We start from the raw sequence: 21,685 nt of genomic DNA on the forward strand, positions 1-21,685 counted from the left end.
ATGAGAGCCAATTTGGTGTAATGGATAAAGCACTAGGTAGAAATTAGGAGGCAATCAATTCTAGCCCCAGTTTAGGCAGGAAATGAGCTGGGAAAACTAGATAATGGGGGGGGAATGAGAGACGGTCTACATGAGCTGTCCTGAGCTGGACCTGACTTAAACATTAATTGTTTGAATTAAGAGATCTTGATATTTCAGCTCTTTATTTCTGTTTATAGGTTGGTGGAATTAAACCCGGCTGCTTTAAGATTGGAAACACAGGAGGAATGCTGGATAACATTCTGGCATCCAAGCTGTACCGCCCTGGTAGCGTAGCTTACGTCTCCCGCTCAGGAGGGATGTCCAATGAGCTCAACAACATTATCTCCAGGACCACAGATGGAGTCTTTGAAGGTGTAGCCATTGGTGGAGATAGGTAAGAGGAGTAGTTACAAATGTTTATTTTGCCTATTTTTGTCTTTTAAAATACTTTTAAAAAAATGTTCCCTTCTGCCCAGATATCCTGGTTCTACCTTCATGGATCACGTACTACGTTACCAGGATACTCCAGGGGTGAAGATGATTGTAGTGCTAGGAGAAGTAAGTATCTTTTAATTTCTAACTTGAGCATAATTTGGAAATTGGATCTTTTCCTGTAATGGACTCTTTGTGTAAAAATGAACTTGTGATTTTTTGGGGGATGATTAGACAAATAGATTATAGATAGTAATATATTGTAACTTTACGAAAAAATCTTAAATATATTTGTACTTATAACTGCTGTGAAGAATATCAGAAATTACTACTTTGTATTTTTTCTATTTTTCTTTAATTTTTTTCTTTTCTTGCACTTTTTGTTTTTTCTTTAATTTCTTATTCTTTTTTTTATATTATTCTTTTACCTTGTTTTAATAAAAATTATACAATTATACATACACACATATACATTTATGAAATGGGATATTTTCATTGACTTCATAGAACATTTTTCGAAAAAGCAAGAGTAGATGAGAACAAAAATACACAGCATTGTTGTCTTCTGCAACCAGTGTCATAAAGCCAAGGATTGGAAAGCCTCTCTCTCTTACTACTAGCCACGTTGGCTAGGCTTCCTGGGAAGGGTAGTCAGCAGCATCGGGAGGGCAACTTATTTTCTATCCTTATATATGCTGTGGAAACAAATGAGTCATCTAGAATAAGCTTACCAATTTTACCTAATAGTACGACATTGTTGAATGATTCTACATCCAACTTGTGCTACAGTTGAAACAGAGCTTTGATTTTTTATGTCTAGCAGCTCTCCATCACAGTATTACCTTAAATTTGATATAAATATATTCTTATTTTACCTGCCACCTGACTTAATTTAACATCAGCATAAAGTCTTAAAAATATCTTGATCTTGATTTACTCAGATTCATATTTCACTCCATGTAAGCAGGAGACTTATGTTAACACTTCTGTTCATCTAATGCTCTTGTTTAATAGAATTAAATTAAACTTAAGGCTGGTTTGGTGAAATCAGTATTGTGCCTTATTTTAAAGAACAGCATATATGTACTGCATTAATATATTTGGCTCCAATTTTGTTTCAATTTTTTAGATTGGAGGAACAGAAGAGTACAAAATCTGTAAGGGTGTTAAAGAAGGTCGGATCACTAAACCTGTTGTGTGCTGGTGCATTGGAACATGTGCTACTATGTTCTCTTCGGAGGTAATATATATAGTAAAGAGGAAATCATTGAATCATTGGCAGAATCAGTCTATCTTAATTAAAGATGAAGGCCATCCAAGTCTTCACTAGTTTTGTTGCTAATGATCACTTGCTATTTTTTAATAAAATGAGACTTGATGTTATTCCACAACCTGTGAAAGATCTAAGAACCATCTCTCTGCCCCTTTGATAATCAACCAGTCTTTGTATCTTCTACACTATCATCGTCCATATTCAATGCGTACTGCTTTAATTCTTTAAAAATGTATAAAACATGTATGAGTTAATAATTTTGCATACTGTAATTATAGGTCCACCTGATCAATAAGATTTTCATCTGAGGCCAGGTGTTTCTGCCAAATGAGATAAGACAAATGTCCACAAGAACTTTTTTTCAAAGGGGAGAGGGTTATCCCATATGTGGAATTCCTTCCCCATAGACGCTCATTTTGTGCCACATAGACGCTCATTATGGTTTTTTTGCTACCAAATAAAGATTATTCCATCATGCATTTTAGATGTAATTTTAGTGTTTTCAGTTATTATTCTATATGCTTTAAGTCTTATTCTGATTGTAGGCTGCATTGTTTTTATTATTTATAGCTAGATTTACTTTGTTTTATTATACATTATTTTTATCATTATTCTGTTTAGTATTTTATGTTTTATATGTCTTTTTTGATAACAGGTACAATTTGGCCATGCTGGAGCATGTGCCAATCAGGCATCTGAAACTGCTGTAGCCAAGAATAAAGCACTAAAAGAAGTGGGTGTGTTTGTACCCCAAAGCTTTGATGAGCTGGGCGATGTAATCCAGTAAGTGACATTATGTCAATAATCAATATCTTTTGGGCTTCCTGAAAAGTCTGAGAAATAGTATTATAGGTTTACTCAGGGTCTTCAGAATAGAGTCACTCATCCTTTGATGGATTACATGGTGGATTGCTCTCAGAATTATAAATGGCATTCTTTACTATTATTGTGTCTGAGCAAACATCAGCAAACAGATACGTGAATCAGGCTACATGTTATAATCACCATAAGAATTGTTTTGTCTATTGCAAATTCTGGAATATTCTTTATCAACGGGCAAAGCAAGGTAAATAGAAATCTCTCATGTAGTAACAATACAAATTGCATGAAGTTATACAACTTTATGCTTGGAATAAGATTTTGGGTGAAACCATTCAAAATAAATCCTGGTTTTAAAAAAAAACATTGCTTAGTAAAATAGATGAATTACACTAATGGAGTACTAGGTTTTACAATGCATCCCCTACTTTCATTTGAAGCACTAACACACTTTCTGCCTTCGTCAGTCAAAATTTGCAAGACTTTGCTAGCAGCATAAAATTATCAAAGTCCCTTGATTTAATACAACTTTTAGATTGTTTCATAGATCCTTTGCTTTATCCTTCCTATAGCTATTTCCACAACCTGATCTCTTTAATTAAGTTACACTGAAGGATAAGTGGTAGCATGCAACTGATTTTGTTCTAGTGGAACTTAAATTTGGTGTATATAGTCAAAGATATTTTATTGAACAATTTATCAAGTGTACATACTAAAGAAAAGGAAATTGAATACCACATAAAATGGTATTTTCAGCAATTTTAAGATGTGTGGACTTCAACTAACAGAATTTCCTAGCTAGCATGCAAGTTTACACATCTTAAAGTTTCTGAGCTACAAAAAAAACCTGGAATGTATTGTTTTTTTACTTGTAAATGTAAGTAAAAAGTATATACACAAGGACTTAAAAGGTTTAAAAATACAGAAATTCCTTCTCCTCAAAAAGAAAAAGCCAGATGAAATCTTATACAAGTATGCCATAATATGGTATCCATATTTCTTGAATATGGAGCTTAAAAAAATGAAAATGGATTGTATATACTATTCTAAAGATAGATTTTAATTGAGTTAGAAATTAAATTCTGCCAAGCAGTTGCAAAGTCTCTTTTTATTTGGAGATTTGTGGAACTTGGGAATATTGGGCTGTAATTGTTGGAAAATATAAATACATAGGAGAATAGCAGATTGAGCCTTAATTGATTATTGGCTTTATGGAGTTCTAGTGATCACTATCTGTGAGTATAAGGAGATGATCTTCAAAGTAGATATAATACAAGCCCAGTATCTAATCACTGGGTCAATCTGTAACAAATTAAAATTGTTTTCTTTCCTTTCAATAGGTCAGTATATGAGGATCTGGTTTCTAAGGGAGTAATTGAGCCAGCACAGGAAGTTCCTCCTCCAACTGTGCCAATGGATTACTCATGGGCAAGGGTAGGTTTACTCTTAATAGTCTAGAAGAGATACCCATGGGAGGTGAATGGCTGAATGAGCTTGAAATTCTTAAAACATGCTATGTAGCTCAGCGTTCCCCAACCTTTCCAGGTTGGGGATTGTTTTGTGTGAGGGCAGGTGCGTGCATGCACACAGCTTCAGTCAGCGGCCACCTCTTGCACAAGTGGAGCTGTGAATGCTGGCATTGGTGCCCACTGCTCATATGAGTTGGCTGTGTGCACGCACGCACCAGCCTACCACTCATGTGGCCCGCTTGTAAATAGGCCACAGCCCAGAAGTGGGCCGTCGCTTACAGGTTGGAGAGCCCTGATGTAGATGACAGCTTGTAAAAGTGTTTATTAATATATTTGATTATAATTGGATGATCAGCTTAGTTCTGTCCACTATTTTCTTGCAAATAAATCATTCAAGTGGAGCATGGAGTGTGTTTGTGTGTGTGAGCGAGAGAGAAAACATATAATTAATAATATAATTAAAGCTTTTGCTTTCATTGTCATAGTAAAGTTGACTTCGAATTTTACCATTAAGTACCATAGGTAGGGGCATCAGTAAGTCAACACTGTTCCATGGAAAAGCATTTCTTTTATCTATAAGATTAATCCAAAGGACTGGTCTAATATATCCTACATGTTCCCTGGAAACAGGGCTGGCCCTGTCTCTAGGCAAAAAGAGGTAGCTGTCTCAGTATCATTTGACTTTGGATCCTAGGAATTGTGATGATCAGAGAGGTGGACATCATATGTTTCTTAACCTCAACTACTAAAATATTTGGGACTAGATTTCACTAGAATAAATTATTTTTATGGAAGAATATTTACCTGTGTAAGCCTGATATGAATCTGAACTGATACGAGTCTACCAGCTCTCTGAAAATTAAGTGAGGGCTGCCATGTTTGGGATTAATTTCTAATTTTCCCCCTATTTTTAGGAGCTTGGTTTAATCCGGAAACCAGCTTCTTTCATGACCAGCATCTGTGATGAGCGAGGTCAGGAACTGATCTATGCAGGCATGCCAATTACCGAAGTCTTCAAGGAAGATATGGGAATTGGTGGTGTCTTGGGTCTGTTGTGGTTCCAGAGAAGGTAAATTGTTTTTCTGGTGGTTTGGGGAAAACTTCACAATATTATCTCACTTTTCTTTTTTGAGAGGTTTGGGTGTTTTCAGGGTGGGGCTGATTCTGATTGTGAAACAAAGATTTTAAATAATTGGAATAAACTTCCCATTGAAATATTCACCTAAACTGTTGAGGATTGACAGCTAAATTCCTGAGGCAGGTCTGAGAGATACTGTCTAGGCTTTTCTAGAATAAATATGGGACAAATAAATGATACTTATATTAGCAAATTCCTTAAACAGTTGAGGGTTGAATTGCTGACTTCTCATTCATTCCTGAAAGTTGCCCTTTTGACCATGGATGTCAGGACAAGATGACAAAAATGGAAACAACTGAATAAAAACAGGATAGTCATATAAATATGTATGAAAGATATAAAGGATAAAATGGATGGAAGAGAAGTACTGATATAGCTTAGAGATGCAGGCAACCTGTTTATCTTCCAGAGGTTACTGCAATATATGATTATGATTATGACAATATTGATAATGATGGATTTCTGAGTGGTGCCCTCTGCTATCCCTTCTCTGTATAGTATACAAGTATAAGAAAAGGTATATGTTAAGGTCTGGTCTCAAATTCTGCAAAGTTTTGGTGATGCTCCATATGTTGGAAGCTCTAATGATGTATTGCACTATGTAAATGTCCACTTAAAGATGCTTTTCAGCAATATCTGCAGAACGCAGGAACATTTCCCTGCATATAGTGGATGAGGGAGGCAAGAATTCTTTGAAACTGGAAAACTTCCAAAAAATTCTGGTTTAGATCATGACATATGTAAGCCTTTTTACACAGCATATTTTAATATTTGAAAATGTTATTCAGAAAAAAGAAAAACAACATAAATCTCACATTAACTGTATTGTTAATATATTGTAGCGCAATTACATTATAATGTTTAGGATTAAATGGATCATTTTTCCTCTTTCCCTGTTTTTCCAATATTGATTTATGAAAGTGTTTCATCAAAATGTATGCACTGTATCGACTGGTAGGTATTCTTGGTAGTGTCCTGAGCCTCTTGCTTCGAATATGCTGTAATTTAGGAAAGTTTAGAAAAGACAAAATGTGATTTAACAGAAGCAGAAAAGATTGTGAGTAGTTGTGAGAGCTACTCTGTCAATGGGATCAATGGCTCAAGTAAGATATTCCTGACCCATTTTTAAAAACCTTTCCTTTAGTAAATAGCCTATGCTATTCCTGAATAGTTTTTAAGATGCACAGTATGCTATTTCTTGAAGAACAGCTTCTAATATGGAAACTACCAATGCTTTCTTAAGTTACCTGCTCCCAGTTGGCTTTCTGTAGATGCTGGTTGGGAAGTCTAGGTCTTGCAGTAACAATCCAACTGGAAGACATTAAATTGGAGAAGGCTGCCTTAAGCTTTGAATTTCTAGTAGATGCTGTTTTTTAAAAAATGATGCCACAGTTCACCAATTGTCTTTGTAATAATATTTTGACACTAACTAACTAACAATTGTTTGAAAGGGAACATTATAAAATCTTTGTCTCTTCAGGTTGCCTAAATATGCCTGCCAGTTTATAGAGATGTGTCTGATGGTGACAGCTGATCATGGTCCAGCAGTGTCAGGAGCCCATAATACTATTGTCTGTGCAAGAGCTGGAAAGGACCTTGTCTCCAGTCTCACATCAGGCCTACTCACAATTGTAAGCATTGCCCAGAGGTGGATGAAATTAGAGCATTATACCATTTGAAGGACATAGCCAGGGCTCTTACTTCTTCACTTATAGTTCATAACATATGCCAGTTTTGAAGGATGACTGATGAAGAGGCTCCTTGACTGGAGATCACTTCAGTCCTAGCATTTATCCGATGCTTCTGGAGCTGTGTTGACAAAGCTGATAACAAAGAATTATATATTTTAAGAGAAAGCTATATAACACATTTTTTGAAATATTGGGTTTCTGCTGGTTATTACATGTAAAATGAGGACACTTTCAGCTTGCTTAGGAGAATAAGTGAATTCAGCAGATAGAAATAACTAGTTAGCTAAGAACATAGTCCTACCAGAGATGATAAAATAGAAACTGCAGTTGGAATTTCCAAGCTTATTGGTTGCCTAGTGGGTATGGGCATAGAATATTAAAAGTGATTTATTATAACATTTCCTCTTATAGTGACACATCAAAAAAGACAATCATATCAAAAAGCAAATAAGTGCATATATTTGAAGCCCATTTATTAAACTGGTCTTTGTCATTTTTTTGGAAATTGCCAGGATAAGTTTGGTTTTGCTCGAGAAATTATATTTCTTCACATGGATCCTGTTCTTAACTATTGCTAAGAATGGCAAACTTGTGACTGAATTCCATAAGCAATAGCAATAGCACTTAGACTTATGTACCACTTCACAGCCCTCTCTAAGCCGTTTTACAGAGTCAGCATATTGCTCCCAACAATCTGGGTCCTCATTTTACTGACCTCGACCTCGGAAGGATGGAAGGGTGAGTCAACCTTGAGCCAGTGAGACTGAAACTGCTGTACTGCTGGCAGCCAGCAATCAGCAGAAGTAGCTGCAGTACTACATTCTAACCACTACGCCAGCTGGGCTCTAAGCTAAAGCTATAAGGAGGGGTATCAAACTGCCAGCCTGCGGGCCAGATGCGTCACGCCAAAACCGTGCCCACCCCATTGCCGGCAATGGGGGAAAAGTTGCGATACGTCGCTACACGTCATGTGACATTGCGAGTTTGACACCCCTGCTATAAGGGAAACACTGCATGGGAAATGTTTCTTATGAAGAAACTCACTCTTCTACTCCAAATGTCCGTTGTTATTGAGGAGGTTAGATGTTTTCTAACCTAGATCTCACTGACATACTCATTTCATGAAATATTTGTATCCATAGCATGCAAAGGAGTTTGCAATCAGTGAGACAACCTCTTTGAAACTGTTGGGAGCTGTTTAAAGAAGCTCTGTTATCTACTACTGTCTACATTTCTCCTGTTCATACTTTTAAGCTTGATCATAGGATCTTCTGTGTCTGATCTTACTCCAAAGAAAAATCTTTTCAGTTTGGCTTTTTCTCTTCTTATCACTGTCCTCCAGGGTGATCGTTTTGGTGGCGCTTTGGATGCAGCAGCAAAAATGTTCAGCAAAGCATTTGACAGTGGCATCATTCCCATGGAATTTGTGAACAAGATGAAGAAGGAAGGGAAACTAATCATGGGCATTGGCCACCGAGTTAAATCAGTAAGTTGCTTGTCTGCTCAGAGATGTGGTAGATTTCTACTGGTAGTAACATAAACTAAATCCTGAATTCAGTTCAGAATTTCAAAGAATTTGGCCATGATATGAAAATATTTTTGATCCTGAGTGCTTGCTAGTTTTAAATTGTCTTTTTTTTATTTCTTTTAACTTTGTAGATCAACAACCCAGATATGAGAGTTCAGATCCTTAAAGGTTATGTGAAGCAGCATTTCCCTGCAACACCTCTTCTAGATTATGCACTGGAAGTGGAAAAAATTACTACTTCCAAGGTATCGTCTTTTTGTGAGTTTTAACATGAAAGTACTTGGTTTCCTTATTTATCATAATTTTGTCTCTAAAAACTACATCAGCTATTGTTATAAATATTAGTTATGTTATATATTATAAACATATAAACATTACTAAATTTGAGTGGCAGGAGTTTGCTAGACTCCCTGTCCCTTCATATTTAGTTATTATGATTAAGAGAAAAATTTTAAAAATTGCATATGACAGAAGGATAAAAAAAACATGTATTTACTATTTTTTTTAAAAATTTCTTTTAATTATCTTGAAGCTATTCTTTTGCTTGTCTTGGGAATCAGAAAATATTGCATTAGCTTATAAAGTGTTATTTATAGAAATCTGAACCCAAAGAAAACATCAAATGCTGCCTATAATTACAAGCCAGAGAACTTAATAACAATATATACTTTAAACAGAAGCAAAATAATCAGAGATAAAGGTACTATGATAGAAAATATTACTGCATAACTTAGTCAACTAATATGTGAGCTTACACGTAGGGAACTTTACAAATTGTAATTTAATTAATGGAATTAGGAATTACTTTCAAAACTCTGCTACCAGTGCAGCCATAAGGGATCTTAAAAATAATCATATAGATGGTTTATTAATTTTTGTTGTTTTTGAGGGGTATAAGTGTACCCATTAAGAGATACTACTTGTTAAATGCTGGTGATACTTTCATCTGGAATAAAAGTTTCTCTTATTATTAAAATCTTATTTTTTCCTCAACCTGCTCCACTCTAGAAACCTAACCTTATCCTGAATGTTGATGGATTTATTGGTGTAGCCTTTGTTGACGTACTTAGGAACTGTGGTTCTTTTACACGGTGAGCAATCAATTTCTCATTAATCGTTGTTATGGTTTAGAAGCTTGTTTATAATAAATCTCCCTTGCCCAAAAGTAATAATAGTCTCAGACATTCTGGTTATAATGGATATAAAGGAGAAATAAAAGAGAAATTTGAGTTCATTGACAGAATAGGCATTATGGCCAGTTTCATTCATTCTATTTAATTTTCTTAGGGTTATATTTGCTGTAATTGTTCTAAGAAAGGGATAAACAGAGTCTGCATTCATGCATCACAATTAACCATAGAGAGATGCTAACAATGACTGCATCTAGACCATGGTTCATAATGTGGTTAATGAAAGTCTCACCAATATTCTAGGACAATGGTTTGTTCTTACATATCCAAATAATTATTGTTTAATTCAAAAATATAAGATACAAAATTAGCTAAAAGTACAACTGCTCCTTCAAAAGTAATTTTCCGTCTCTATTTTTCTTTTCTAAAAATCTCACCCCTAATAGCAACTTTTGGGAATTAAGGGACTGGAGCAAGGATTATCTTTCCCTCCTCTTTGTACATTGATTTCCATGTTGTCAGGATCATCATGAGTTTTTGTTGCTGTTTGCAAAAACAAGAAAAGAGAACAAAAACTTAAAATAGGAAGAGCACACTGGGACAAAGTTTGCTGGAATATCTGTTTCAGCAGCAGAAAAATCAGAGGCCATTACAATACTGGTGTGGTGATGATGTTAGTGGGATAGATTATGTGATAATGATGGATTAATTCTTACCTATGGCTGTTCCCTCTTTATTTGGTTAAGAATTTGGGTCTATCAGAGTATGCACACTCCCTATATTCATGTTGCTGTTCAAGCTTTTTAAGGATCCCCACTCAATATAGATCTTCCTCTTGCTATTGAAAATTCTAGGAGTTTGAGGCTGACCAAATGTGAGGGATAGTAGGTTGTAGAAAGCAGGCATATAGTAAGAATAAGCACTTGAAACTGTTGCACACTGTATAGAAATCTAAGATGAACAGGCACTATACATAGGCAAGCTTACCAATAAGGTAATGATAGCAATAAACAAAAACAAACCTTTAGGGTCTTTTCTAATTTATTTGTGCTGCTCCCTCCTCTTTGTACCCAGCCTTGATACAATAATGCTTACAGCTGTTCTTCAAAACTGAGAAGCAAAGTAACGAAATAGCTAGAAATTCGGGTTTAGCAGGATAAACCTCTTTTGTCCTATGGCACGATAAAATTCAACATCAGGGGGATAGGATGCGTTTTCTGTCATCATATATAGACACCAAAATTACAATTAAAGAATACATAATGGTGGTATGTTGCCAGCAGAACACATTGTGTGTATGCATGTATGTGTGTTTGTGTATACACAAACATACATATACAAAGTGATCTGCTGGCAACATACCACCATTAAGTATTAAGTATTCTTTAATTGTAATTTTGGTGTTTGTGTGTGTGTGTGTGTGTGTGTGTAATATTTTACTTTCATTGATGTTATTTTGTTTCTGTTTATGAGAATCTTCCCATGGAACTGAAGGCCAGCCAGAGCTTTGTCAAAGTGATTAGCTAGACTAGATCAATTGAAGCAGGGATAATGGAAGTTCAGACAACAATTGTAGTCTTCTGAAATATACCTTCTTAAAAGAGACATTTTAAAAAAACTATGTTCTCTCCATGGGAGGCAACTCTAAACTTTAAAGAAACTGGCAATCATATATAAAACTGCCTTTTAATAAGACAAGAATACATTCTTTCAAAATCTCTGGAAGTTATTTTTCCCAACTCTGCTACCAAAGTTGCTTTAACATTAGGAAATAAACCTTATTAAGCAAAGATACCATGTAATTACTAAGGTTTAAAGGAAAATAATATATACAAGGTTACCTTTTGAATTATTTAATATCAGTGGATCCCAATGTAGTAGAGCAGTAATTGAGTAAGTTTCACTTAATAACAGTATGTTAAATAAACCAAAATTGGCTGGATTCACACATCTTAATCCAGAATATGGAATAGGATATTTTGTGAACTTGTGCCCATTTCCCAATATCAAAGGAAACATGTCATATTTCTCATGCCATTATCTTGTAAAATCTATTCTACAGACTTTATGCAACGTGTTTAGCAGTCTTTAAAAAGAATATCTATTTTATCTGTACATACACCTTATTGTATAATATTAAAGTGTAATATTTAAACAAGTATTTGTTTTTCTACTGCAGGGAAGAAGCTGATGAGTATATTGACATTGGTGCCCTCAACGGCATTTTTGTGCTTGGCAGAAGCATGGGTTTCATTGGTGAGTCTTTTATGTTATGTGCTAAAGCCAACTGGATGGTCTTGGGCTAGTTACTCTCCTTCAGGCATGGGAAGGAGGCAATGGCAAAATCACTTCTGAAAAACTTTGCCAAGAAAACTGCAGGGATGAGTCCAGGCAGTTTCCAAGTGTCAAAAACTAACTTGAAGGTGTGCACATGCACATGCACATACAAACACACACACATACACATGCACATACAAACACACACACACACACACACACACACACATTTAACTTCTTAAACTAGAAGGCAAGAAGCTGGCTTGGCTTGTAATAAATTCATATTTGGCTACTATTGTTAAAAACCAGGTCAACTGGCTTGCCTATTGAATCAGACTTCTAGTTGGGAAAGGCAGACCATGGGTAACATGAGCTGCCCCAGTAGTTCATTTTAATAGATTAAATAAAAACAGCTTTTATATCATTTGTATTCATTTTATTTTGATTTACACTAAAGAACTAAGCAATGTTTTAGGAAACATCTGGACAGAAAAGTGTATGCAATATACACGGAAGAGGATTCCAATGCCTTCCTACTTGAGTGGATCTTTTAAAGAAGACATTTTGCTCACTGGTTCATCTAGAAAAGCTGTTTTTGTGTGGGCTATCCCTTTCCCCCCAAAATTTCAGACTATAGGGAGCATAGCAGTGATGTGATGAATATAGTACCAGAGCTTACAAAAACACAATTTTTGAGCCCTCTTCCCTAAACTTGTTTTTAGGGATGGGGGGAGGCAGTTGAACCATGTCTTAACTTTAATGGAGACTTACTATGTTAATTTTGCTTGTTATTTATTTCAGAACAGCAGAATTATTTTAGGGGTTTTACAAACTGAAGGGTTGCCTGTTTCTTCCTTAAAGCCCAGAGAACAATCCAGACTATATCTGTTAAAGACCATAAGCCTTCTGATTTGTACTTTGTCCTCTATCTGCATAAGTGCTCTGAGATTTGGCTAGTGGGTATTTAGAATAAATAGAATGAAGTTCAGTTTCAACCATTTATGTCTTTTTAAAGACTATATCCAAAGAGAAATATTAAACAAAAAAACATTTTATTTTAGGACATTACCTGGATCAGAAAAGATTGAAACAAGGTTTATATCGTCATCCTTGGGACGATATCTCTTATGTCTTACCGGAGCATATGACTATGTGACAACTGAATGGAACAAAACAAATTGCTTTTATGGAAGACCAATAAATATGACTACACAATATGGCTTGGTTGTGAAACAGACTAAGTTGAAATTCTATATAAGGCAGTCTTTTCTAGGGTTAGATGTGGATTCCATAAATAATGATAAACCAAAATATTCGCTACTTCCTGTTGTATTTAATATATTAAAGAAGTTGCACTGTCTTTGCTTGTTCCTTTATGCATGTTTATTTTGTCTCCATCCCCTCACTTCAGTAATTCTGGCCAAATGTTAATGTTTTTTTATTTTAATCTGTGACCTCATTAGACTTGAAAAGCTAGAGAGAGTCAATGTACCTGTATGATCAAATCTTAAAAGTCTCCTTGCAAGCTGTGTATAATTTTGTGACAAATTTGTCCTCTCTGTATCCTGTATTTTATATTAATCATTAGCCTTTATTTCTGATCTGAGGGACTACACCTGATTTGAGAAGCCTTTATAAATCTAGTATAATATTTAAAAATGTAAAACTGGTAACATAAGCTCATATTCAAAACTGTGAACTTTGTGTGCATTCCAGTTTTTGTATTTATGCAGGTAATACTTTTAGTTGTCACAAACACAAGTCCTACTATTTTTGCACAGGGTGATCTCTGAATATATCTGTGTGCATAAGACACTTCATCTCTGGATCTCTAATGTATTCACAACAATATTCAGTGCTTCGTTTATGTATTACAACATGACTCAAATAAAAATATACAATAATAAATAATTTTTGCTAGATTTTGTGTTTAACCGAATGTTGGGTGAGAGAAAAAGGTATTAAGAGAAGAAAGTGTTTGTTATTTTATCACACAGATCAGTGATTTGAAACTACCTTATGGTTCTGGGTGACTTCAGTCTGTAATAATAATAATGATGATGATGACGATGACATGTTGGAAAGAACCTTGGAGGTCTTCTAATCCAGGGGTCCCCAACCTGTGGGATCTGCCCCAGTACCGGTCCATAGTCTGTTGGCCACCAGGCCTTGGGAATGGCTGGCAAGTGCACGCATTTGCGTGGCCACCAGTACCACCACCAGTGCCGCCATAGGTGCACGTGGCCTGCTTGCGCATGCATGCAGGTGCTAGCGCCAACACCATGTGTGCCCATTTTGCACATACACGTGCGTACATTTCCCTGCTCCTCCCTTTTCCAGCTGCCAACCTCGAAAGGTTGGAGAGCTCAGTTCTAGTCCAAGTCCCTGCTCAGGCAGGAAACCCTATACCATTTCAGACAAATGGCTGTCCAGTCTCTTCTTTAAAATTTCCAGTGTTGGAGCATTCAAAACTTCTGGAGGCAGGTTGTTCCACTGATTAATTGTTCCAAGTGTCAGGAAATTTCTCCTTAGTTCTAGGTTGCTTCTCTCTTTGGTTAGTTTCCATTCGTTGCTTCTTGTCCTGCCTTCAGGCATCTTGGAGAATAGCTTGACTCCCTCTTCTTTGTGGCAGCCCCTGAGATATTGGAACACTGCTATCATGTCACCCCTCGTCCTTCTCTTCATTAGACTAGACATACCCAATTCCAGTAGCCTTTCCTTATATGTTTTAGCCTCCAGTCCCCTAATCATCTTTGTTGCTCTTCTCTGTACTCTTTCTAGAGTCTCAACATCTTTTTTACATCGTGGTGACCAAAACTGGATGCAATATTCCAAGTGTGGCCTTATCAAGGCATTGTAAAGTTGTATTAACACTTCATATGATCTTGATGCTATCCCTCTGTTAATGCAGTTTACCACTGTATTGGCTTTTTTGGCAGCTGCAGAACACTGCTGGCTCATATTAAGCCTAGCACTGCAAGATCCCTCTCACAGTTATTACTATTAAGCAAAGTACCACCCTTACTGAACCTGTGAATTTGATTTTTCTTGCCTAAATGTAGAACATTACTTTTTTCACCATTGAATTTCATTTCATTAGATAGCGCCCAATGTTCAAATCTGTCAAGATTCTTCTGTATCTTAAGCCTCTCTTCTGGAGTGTTGGCTATTCCTGCCAGCTTGGTGTTGTCTGCAAATTTGATGAGTTCCCCATCTCTCCCCTCATCCAAATAATTGATGAAGATGTTGAAGAGCACTGGGGCCAAAACAGAGTTCTGGGGCACCCCACTGCACACTTCCTACCATGTAGATGCAGTTCTATTGAGGACCGCACTCTGAGGACGGCTGGTCAGCCAGCTATGAATCCATCTGGTGCTGATGCTATCTAACCCACATTTTTCTATCTTATCAAGTAGTAGGTTGTGGTCTACTTTATCAAACTTCTTACTGAAGTTAAAGTAAATTATATTCACAGCATTCCTCTAGTCCGCTAATTTTGTCATCTGGTCAAAGAATGCAATAAGATTTGTCTGGCATGATCTGTTTTTGACAAACCTTTGTTGGCTTTTGGGTATGACTTTGTTTGCTTCTAGGTGTTCACTGATTTGTTGCTTGATTATCTTTTTCCAGAATCTTCCCAGGTCAGGCTGATAGGTCTCTTGTTCCTGGATCCATTTCCCCCCCCCTTTTTTTGAAGAGGGGAACTACATCAGCTCTTTTCCAGTGCTCCAGGATCTTTGAAAGATATAGTTGCGTGGTTCTGAGTTCACATCTGCCAGTTGCTTCAGAACCTTGGGGTGTAGTCCATCTGGTCCTGGTGATTTGAACTCAGCTAGGGCGGACAGGTGCTCACTTACCATTTTCTTGCCTTCTTAACTTGTGTTTCTAATCTGTTTTTTATGGTACTGTTTTTGATAGGTTGGACTGTTTCTTCCCTTTGTGTAAAGACGGATGCAAAAAACAAGTTAAGTAATTTTGCTTTCTCCCTGTTGCTTGTCACCTTCTTGCCATTTTCTCCAATGAACCAATCATTTCCTTAACCTTTTTCTTGTTTTTTTACATGTTGAAATAAGATTTTTTTTTGTTATTGTTGACTTTTGTCACAAGCCTTAGTTCATTTTGAGCCTTAGCTTTCCTCACTACATCTTTACAGACTTGGGCTATTTGCTAATATTCTGCCTTAGTTATTTGCCCCTCTTTCCACTTATTATACTTGTCCTTTTTGTCTTTCAATTTATCAGTTCTTTATGCAGCCATGCTGGATTCTTTTGAGAACTGTTATTTTTTTTCTTCGTTGGTATTGTGCTAGACTGGGCTTTTATAATCTCACTTTTCAAATTTCTCAAGCTTCTTGGGTTGTTTTCCTCTTCAGGATTCTTATCCATGGAATCTTTCCCAAGATCTCTCTAAGTTTATTGAAATTAGCTCTCTTAAAGTCGAAGACTCTGGTCTGATTATGTTCTATTGTTTGTGCTTGCATAATGTTGAATTCCAATATTGCATGATTACTCCCCCCACAAGGTTCCTTCTATCATTTCATCTCTCTTAGTGAGAATTAAGTCCAATATGGCTGCTCTCCTAGTTCCCTTCTCTACTTTTTGGGAGACAAAGTTGTCTGCTAGGTTTGTCAGGAATCTGTTTGATCTTCCACTTGGTGCAGAGTTTATCTCCCAGTTGATGTCAGGGTAATTAAAGTCCCCTATTACTATTGTGATGTGCTTCCTACATACCTTAGTTAACTAACTAGCAAAAAGTTCATCTATTTCCTCTGTTTGGTTGGGTGACCTATACTATACACCTATGGCAATGTCATTTTTTCTCTTTTTATATTGACCCAAACGCATTCAAGACAGTTTTCATCATTATTGTGGTTATTTCTGTAGAGATGTAGGTATTTCTTCTATATGCAACTCTACCTCCTCTTTTATTTGGTCTGTTTCTTTTAAATAATTTTAATCCCTCTAGCTGTATGTTCCATTTGTGGGTTTCATCTCTTTCCTGGGATTGGCTTCAGAAACAGCTCAGGAATTCATGATCTCCACGATGGCCATGGGCCTATCCCAGATTGTCACAGGTCCAACTTTGGTGTCACACACAGATCTAATATTCTTATCAGAGCAATGACAAGGTGTTCTGATTAGTAATCTAATGTTATCCACCCTATAATGGTCAGATCATACCCTGATATCCTGTGACTCTCCTACACTGCCCACCTCTGCAGAGAGATTGGACCCATTAGAATAGTCCACTCCCAGTGACTGATGGATCCAAGTGGGTTCCAGAAGGAACTGGGGAATATCCCAAAGGATTTGCTGCATGGTCATGCTGAAGCCTTAGTAACAGCCTGGAACCAGAAGGCCACTGAGGCTCTGGACATAATCGCCCTCTCACAACATTTCTCTCCCATCATTCCCTGTGGTTCACAGAGTAATAGAGGGTTCTGAAATGGATTAAGAGACTTCTAGAGTGCCGCTAGAGGAAAACAAAGGATGACTTTGTTGACATGTCTTAGAGCCCCTATTAAGGCCTATTTCATGGTGGTAAAAGTGATGAAACAAAAATAATTCTCTGCTCTACAGAGTGTGTCCAGAGTGTCACCCATTGATTCTATTCGAAATCACTCAATCCATCCTAGCCCAAGCGGGCTAGGATCATCATTGAATACCTCTAAGGACCCGCTTCAAACTCTCTTCCCAAGAAAGCAGAACTCTTGGAATGATTTCATCCCAAAAGGAACTTTTATTAGGAAAAGTTGACAGCAGGCATAGAAGGCAGGACCTGAGGGTTTCCCGCATGAATCAATAGGTTAAGGAGCAAGAAGCAAACCCCACCCCAATAGTTCATTCAGTCAGTTCAAATAGACCAATCCCCAAGTGATGAATCCGCTGGGGGAACAGGGCTGATAAGGCACCATTCCCAAGACTGTGAAACTGTTGTTAGGTCTTTGCACCTATTCTTTCACAGCAAGAGATAAGCCAGATGGCCAGAGGCACATTCCTTTCTCACCCCAGATTGACATCAAGGGGAAACAATTCAGAGAGCAAGCAGTAGAGGAATTGGAGAGGATACATTGTAGCAGCAGAAGTGAAAGGAAGAAATTACATTGCAGACCTGTAACTTCCCCCCTCCCCACAGGAGTATGACATAACCCGCAGGAAAGAATAAGAAAGGGTTAACCAGAGTAAAGAGCCCTTCTTCCAATGTGTAGGTTGTGACAATACCTGCCAGATAAAATAGCTCAGATTCATTCCCAGTTAAAACTCTTGTAAGGTGCTAGTCCTTATGAGATGCCTAGGGAGACATCTTGCCCAGTAATAGGGAACAATTGGACCTATGTGTGGCAGCCACTAAAAAAGCCAATGCAATCCTAGGTTGCATTAAAGAGGGATAGAATCAAGATCATGTGAAGTACTAGTACCATTTTATAAAGTCTTAGTAAGACCACGCTTAGAATACTGCATCTAGTTTTGTTCATCATATTAAAAGAAGTTGAGACTCTGGAAAGAGTGCAGAAAAAAGTAATAAGGGGGCTGGAGCTAAAACATATGAAGAACATTTGCAGAAATTGGGTATGTCTAGTCTAGTGAAAAGAAAGAAAGACTAGGAGTGACATGATAGCAATGTTCCAATAGTTGAGGGGTGCCATAAAGAAGAGGGGGTCAACCTATTCTCCAAAGCCCAGAAGGCAAGACAAGAAAAAATGGATGGAAACTAATTGAGGAGAGAAGCCATCTAGAACTAAGGAGAAATTTCCTGACAGTGAAAACAATTAACCAGTGGAATGGCTTATCTTCAGAAGTTGTGGGTGCTCCATCACTGGAGGTTTTAAATAAGGGATTGGACAGCCATTTGTTTGAAATGGTATAAAGTCTCCTGCTTCAGCAGGGGATTGGACTAGAAGACCTCCAAAGTACCTTCCAACTATTTGTCCTATCATATCCTATGCCTATGCCTATCCTATCCTAGTCTATGTTAGTTACATTGTATAGATAGGCAAGAGAACATGGTTGAAACATTTGTATCATTCAGCTTAGACAAATAGGCTCCTATTGTGAGCTGAGTTGCTTGAATTCATAAACATGAAAAAGGAAAGATAAAGGTAAAACAAAGGAGAATTATTAATTGTACAGCTGCGGTACTAGGTGGTCAGGAAGCTTGTGACCAGACTGGACCTATCAACTGGGGCTGGAAAAAAAGAATGTGGCATGTTTCTAACCTATGGCAGGGCTTTTTAACCAGTGGTACGGGTACCACCTGTGGTACATTGGCACATGGCAGGTGGTACGCGACCATCCTAGAAAAGTGGTAGCGGCGGAGGGGAATGAGCTGAACCGGTGGCAGCACCGCACAAGCCTGAGTGAGAGATGGCTGGAGCTGCAGGGCGGTCAGGGCTCAGCGGAAGCGCCAGATCAGCGCTTCTTCGGGGCTGTCAGGGCTCAGTGGAAGCGCCAGGATTAGCGCCGGGCTCCAGCTGGAGCTTGACACTGATCCTGGCGCTTCTGCTGAGCCCAGAAGAAACGCTGATCAGCTGGATTGTTGCAGCATCTCCAGGGTCTTGTGATTTACATTCAGATGCTTGGCAACTAATTCATATTTATGACGGTCACAGTGTCCCAGGGTCATGAGAAGTGACCAAAACCTGCTGCAACCACCCAGCAGATGGGGGGAATAAAAACCAAAAAAACCCCACCCCCGCTGCCAATCCTCAACAGAAATGCTCACAACAATGAAAACCTTGGACAGGAGGAAGAGCGCCGCCGGGTGGGCAGGCAGGTGTCTTGCTCGGCTGTGCCTTGGGGGGCACTTTTTCAGTGCCATTGTAACTTCAAATAGTCACTAAGCGAACTGTTGTAAGTCGAGGACTACCTGTACTTTATCACTTTTTTCCTTTTTTTGGGGGGTCATCAAGTTTTTGACGCCTTGCTAGGCAACTGGTGGTACTCGGATGTTGCCATATCCTAAAAATGGTACAATGGATAAAAAGGTTGAAAAGCCCTGATCTATGGGACAGGGTATAAAGCTGTGGTGGCGAACCTATGGCACGGGTGCCAGAGGCGGCACTCAGAGCCCTCTCTGTGGGCACGCGCACCGTCGCCCCCGTCCTAGGCCTTCAGCTGGGTTTTATAAAACTTTTTCGCTTTAGGCCTCTGCCGCCGTGGGCAAAAAAAAAAGGTTCAATCAATCAGTCAATTTCAACTTCTCGTGGGAAAAAAAAGATCTTGCAAAGTTGGAATTGATTGATTGAACTTTTTAGTCCCACCCAGTCTGCCGTTACCACCGCAGCCATGCCCACCCAATGGGCCACACCCACCCAATGGGCCACGCCCACCTGGCACCCAATGATGCATAAGTGGGTTTTGGGTTGCAGTTTGGGCACTCGGTCTCTAAAAGGTTCGCCATCACTGGTATAAAGGTTTATACTGAAATGATTCAAGTGTGGCCCTTTACTTGCACGTAGAAGGGTCCACCACCCTTTGCAAACACTTTAATAAAACTTGTTTTATTTTCCAGCACCCTCGGAGTTGAATTTTTATTCCTCATACATCTGATCTAGTAAGGAAACATTTAGGCAACCTGGTCAATATGTTACTGTAAGGTTTGTTGGTGAATAAAATCTGAGACTCTCACAAGCCAAAGGAGAAACTCAGACAGAGGCTTCAGGAACAGGAAAACAGCTCTTTATTTGGCCGAGTGAAGAAGCTGGGTGGACAACCTCCCAACACACAGGCAGCAGCGTGTTAGGGAAGAGCCACACCTGGAGGGGGGAGCCTTCGTTTTTATACAGTGTCTTGCCCACTCGCAATTGCACTCAGCAGCAAAGAAACGATTGACTTGTAGATGGTAAAACAATCGTTATACGTCATCAATTTATTAGGTGTCATCATTTCATTTACATCCAGGTACGTGACTCTCTTGTTTAAAAGTAATGGCGTTTTAAAGGTAATGGCGTTTCATTTACATCCAGGTACGTGACTCTCTTGTTTAAAGCGTAATGTACAAAAGCGAGATAGCATTAATTAGGCTAATATTTGGTGCATATTTGGTGCAAGTTTTCTTCATTACAAATACAAACAAAACCCAGTTTTATTCCAAGCGTGCTCCTGCAAACATTAAAGGAAACGATTACCTTAAAGCTAATATACCACTGCCAACATCCAAAAAACTACAATATCCTAATTTGATGAAGAAGCTGAACACACTTTTTCTACAGTAGCATATCCATTTAGGATAGGGGTCTTCAAACTTGGCCCTTTCAAGACTTGTGGACTTCAATTCCCAGAATTCCTCAGCCAGCATGCCTGGCTGAGGAATTCTGGGAGTTGAAGTCCACAAGTCATGAAAGGGCCAAGTTTGAAGACTCCTGATTTAGGATTACAGTTAGTTTACCTAGCCTGGATTTGTCCTATGTTTTCAAAAAATAGCATTCCTCTTTATTTTGCAAGTTAGGAAAAAAAATAAACAGGAATCCAATTTTAAAAAAAATAATAATTTGTAAGAATTTTGTTAATCATTCTGGCATCTATGATCGCAAACGGCGACTATTAGTGCCGGAAGTATAATACATTCATATCTCTATGATCCTGTAAGTGACGTATACGATACACCAACGAGAAAACTTCGAATCGATTTAAAAATAACCAAGATGGCGGCGGCTAGAGGCAGCGGCCCGGATGTCAACCTCCTGGGCTTGGAGGGCGAGGCGGGGCTAGACTCAGAGCCTGACTCGGAGGTGTTTTCGTGCGTGGCCCATTGCTCCGACCTCGCCTGCCGCCAGAACGAACAACGGCGGTTAGGCCTCTTCTGTGACGTCACGTTAGCCTTCAGCGGCGGCAGCAATGAGGAGGAGGAGGAAGTGGGCGGGGCCTCATCCGGCTCCGATCCCCCGCCGCGGGAGTTCCGCGCGCAC

General features: G+C 38.3%; 2 protein-coding genes across 2 annotated transcripts in view; both read left to right on the forward strand.

Annotated features, from left to right (window-relative positions):
* The window catches only part of ACLY (ATP citrate lyase), a 62,445-nt gene extending 48,765 nt beyond the window's left edge, over positions 1-13,680 (forward strand). The window contains exons 18-29 of the mRNA XM_015832227.1: positions 219-415; positions 498-579; positions 1,583-1,693; positions 2,382-2,509; positions 3,886-3,979; positions 4,929-5,083; positions 6,633-6,783; positions 8,186-8,329; positions 8,503-8,616; positions 9,380-9,462; positions 11,681-11,757; positions 12,840-13,680. Coding sequence (XP_015687713.1) covers positions 219-415; positions 498-579; positions 1,583-1,693; positions 2,382-2,509; positions 3,886-3,979; positions 4,929-5,083; positions 6,633-6,783; positions 8,186-8,329; positions 8,503-8,616; positions 9,380-9,462; positions 11,681-11,757; positions 12,840-12,934 — 1,431 coding nt within the window. The 3' untranslated portion in view covers positions 12,935-13,680. The remainder of the gene's footprint in view (positions 1-218; positions 416-497; positions 580-1,582; positions 1,694-2,381; positions 2,510-3,885; positions 3,980-4,928; positions 5,084-6,632; positions 6,784-8,185; positions 8,330-8,502; positions 8,617-9,379; positions 9,463-11,680; positions 11,758-12,839) is intronic.
* Positions 13,681-21,421: 7,741 nt separating this feature from the next.
* Positions 21,422-21,685, forward strand: part of KLHL11 (kelch like family member 11) — a 2,752-nt gene continuing 2,488 nt past the window's right edge. Inside the window, exon 1 of the mRNA XM_015832191.1 lies at positions 21,422-21,591. Coding sequence (XP_015687677.1) covers positions 21,422-21,591 — 170 coding nt within the window. The remainder of the gene's footprint in view (positions 21,592-21,685) is intronic.

This window comes from Protobothrops mucrosquamatus, unplaced genomic scaffold, assembly GCF_001527695.2.
Source record: "Protobothrops mucrosquamatus isolate PMUCROS unplaced genomic scaffold, P.Mucros_1.0 scaffold1, whole genome shotgun sequence".
In the NCBI taxonomy this organism is placed as follows: domain Eukaryota; kingdom Metazoa; phylum Chordata; class Lepidosauria; order Squamata; family Viperidae; genus Protobothrops; species Protobothrops mucrosquamatus.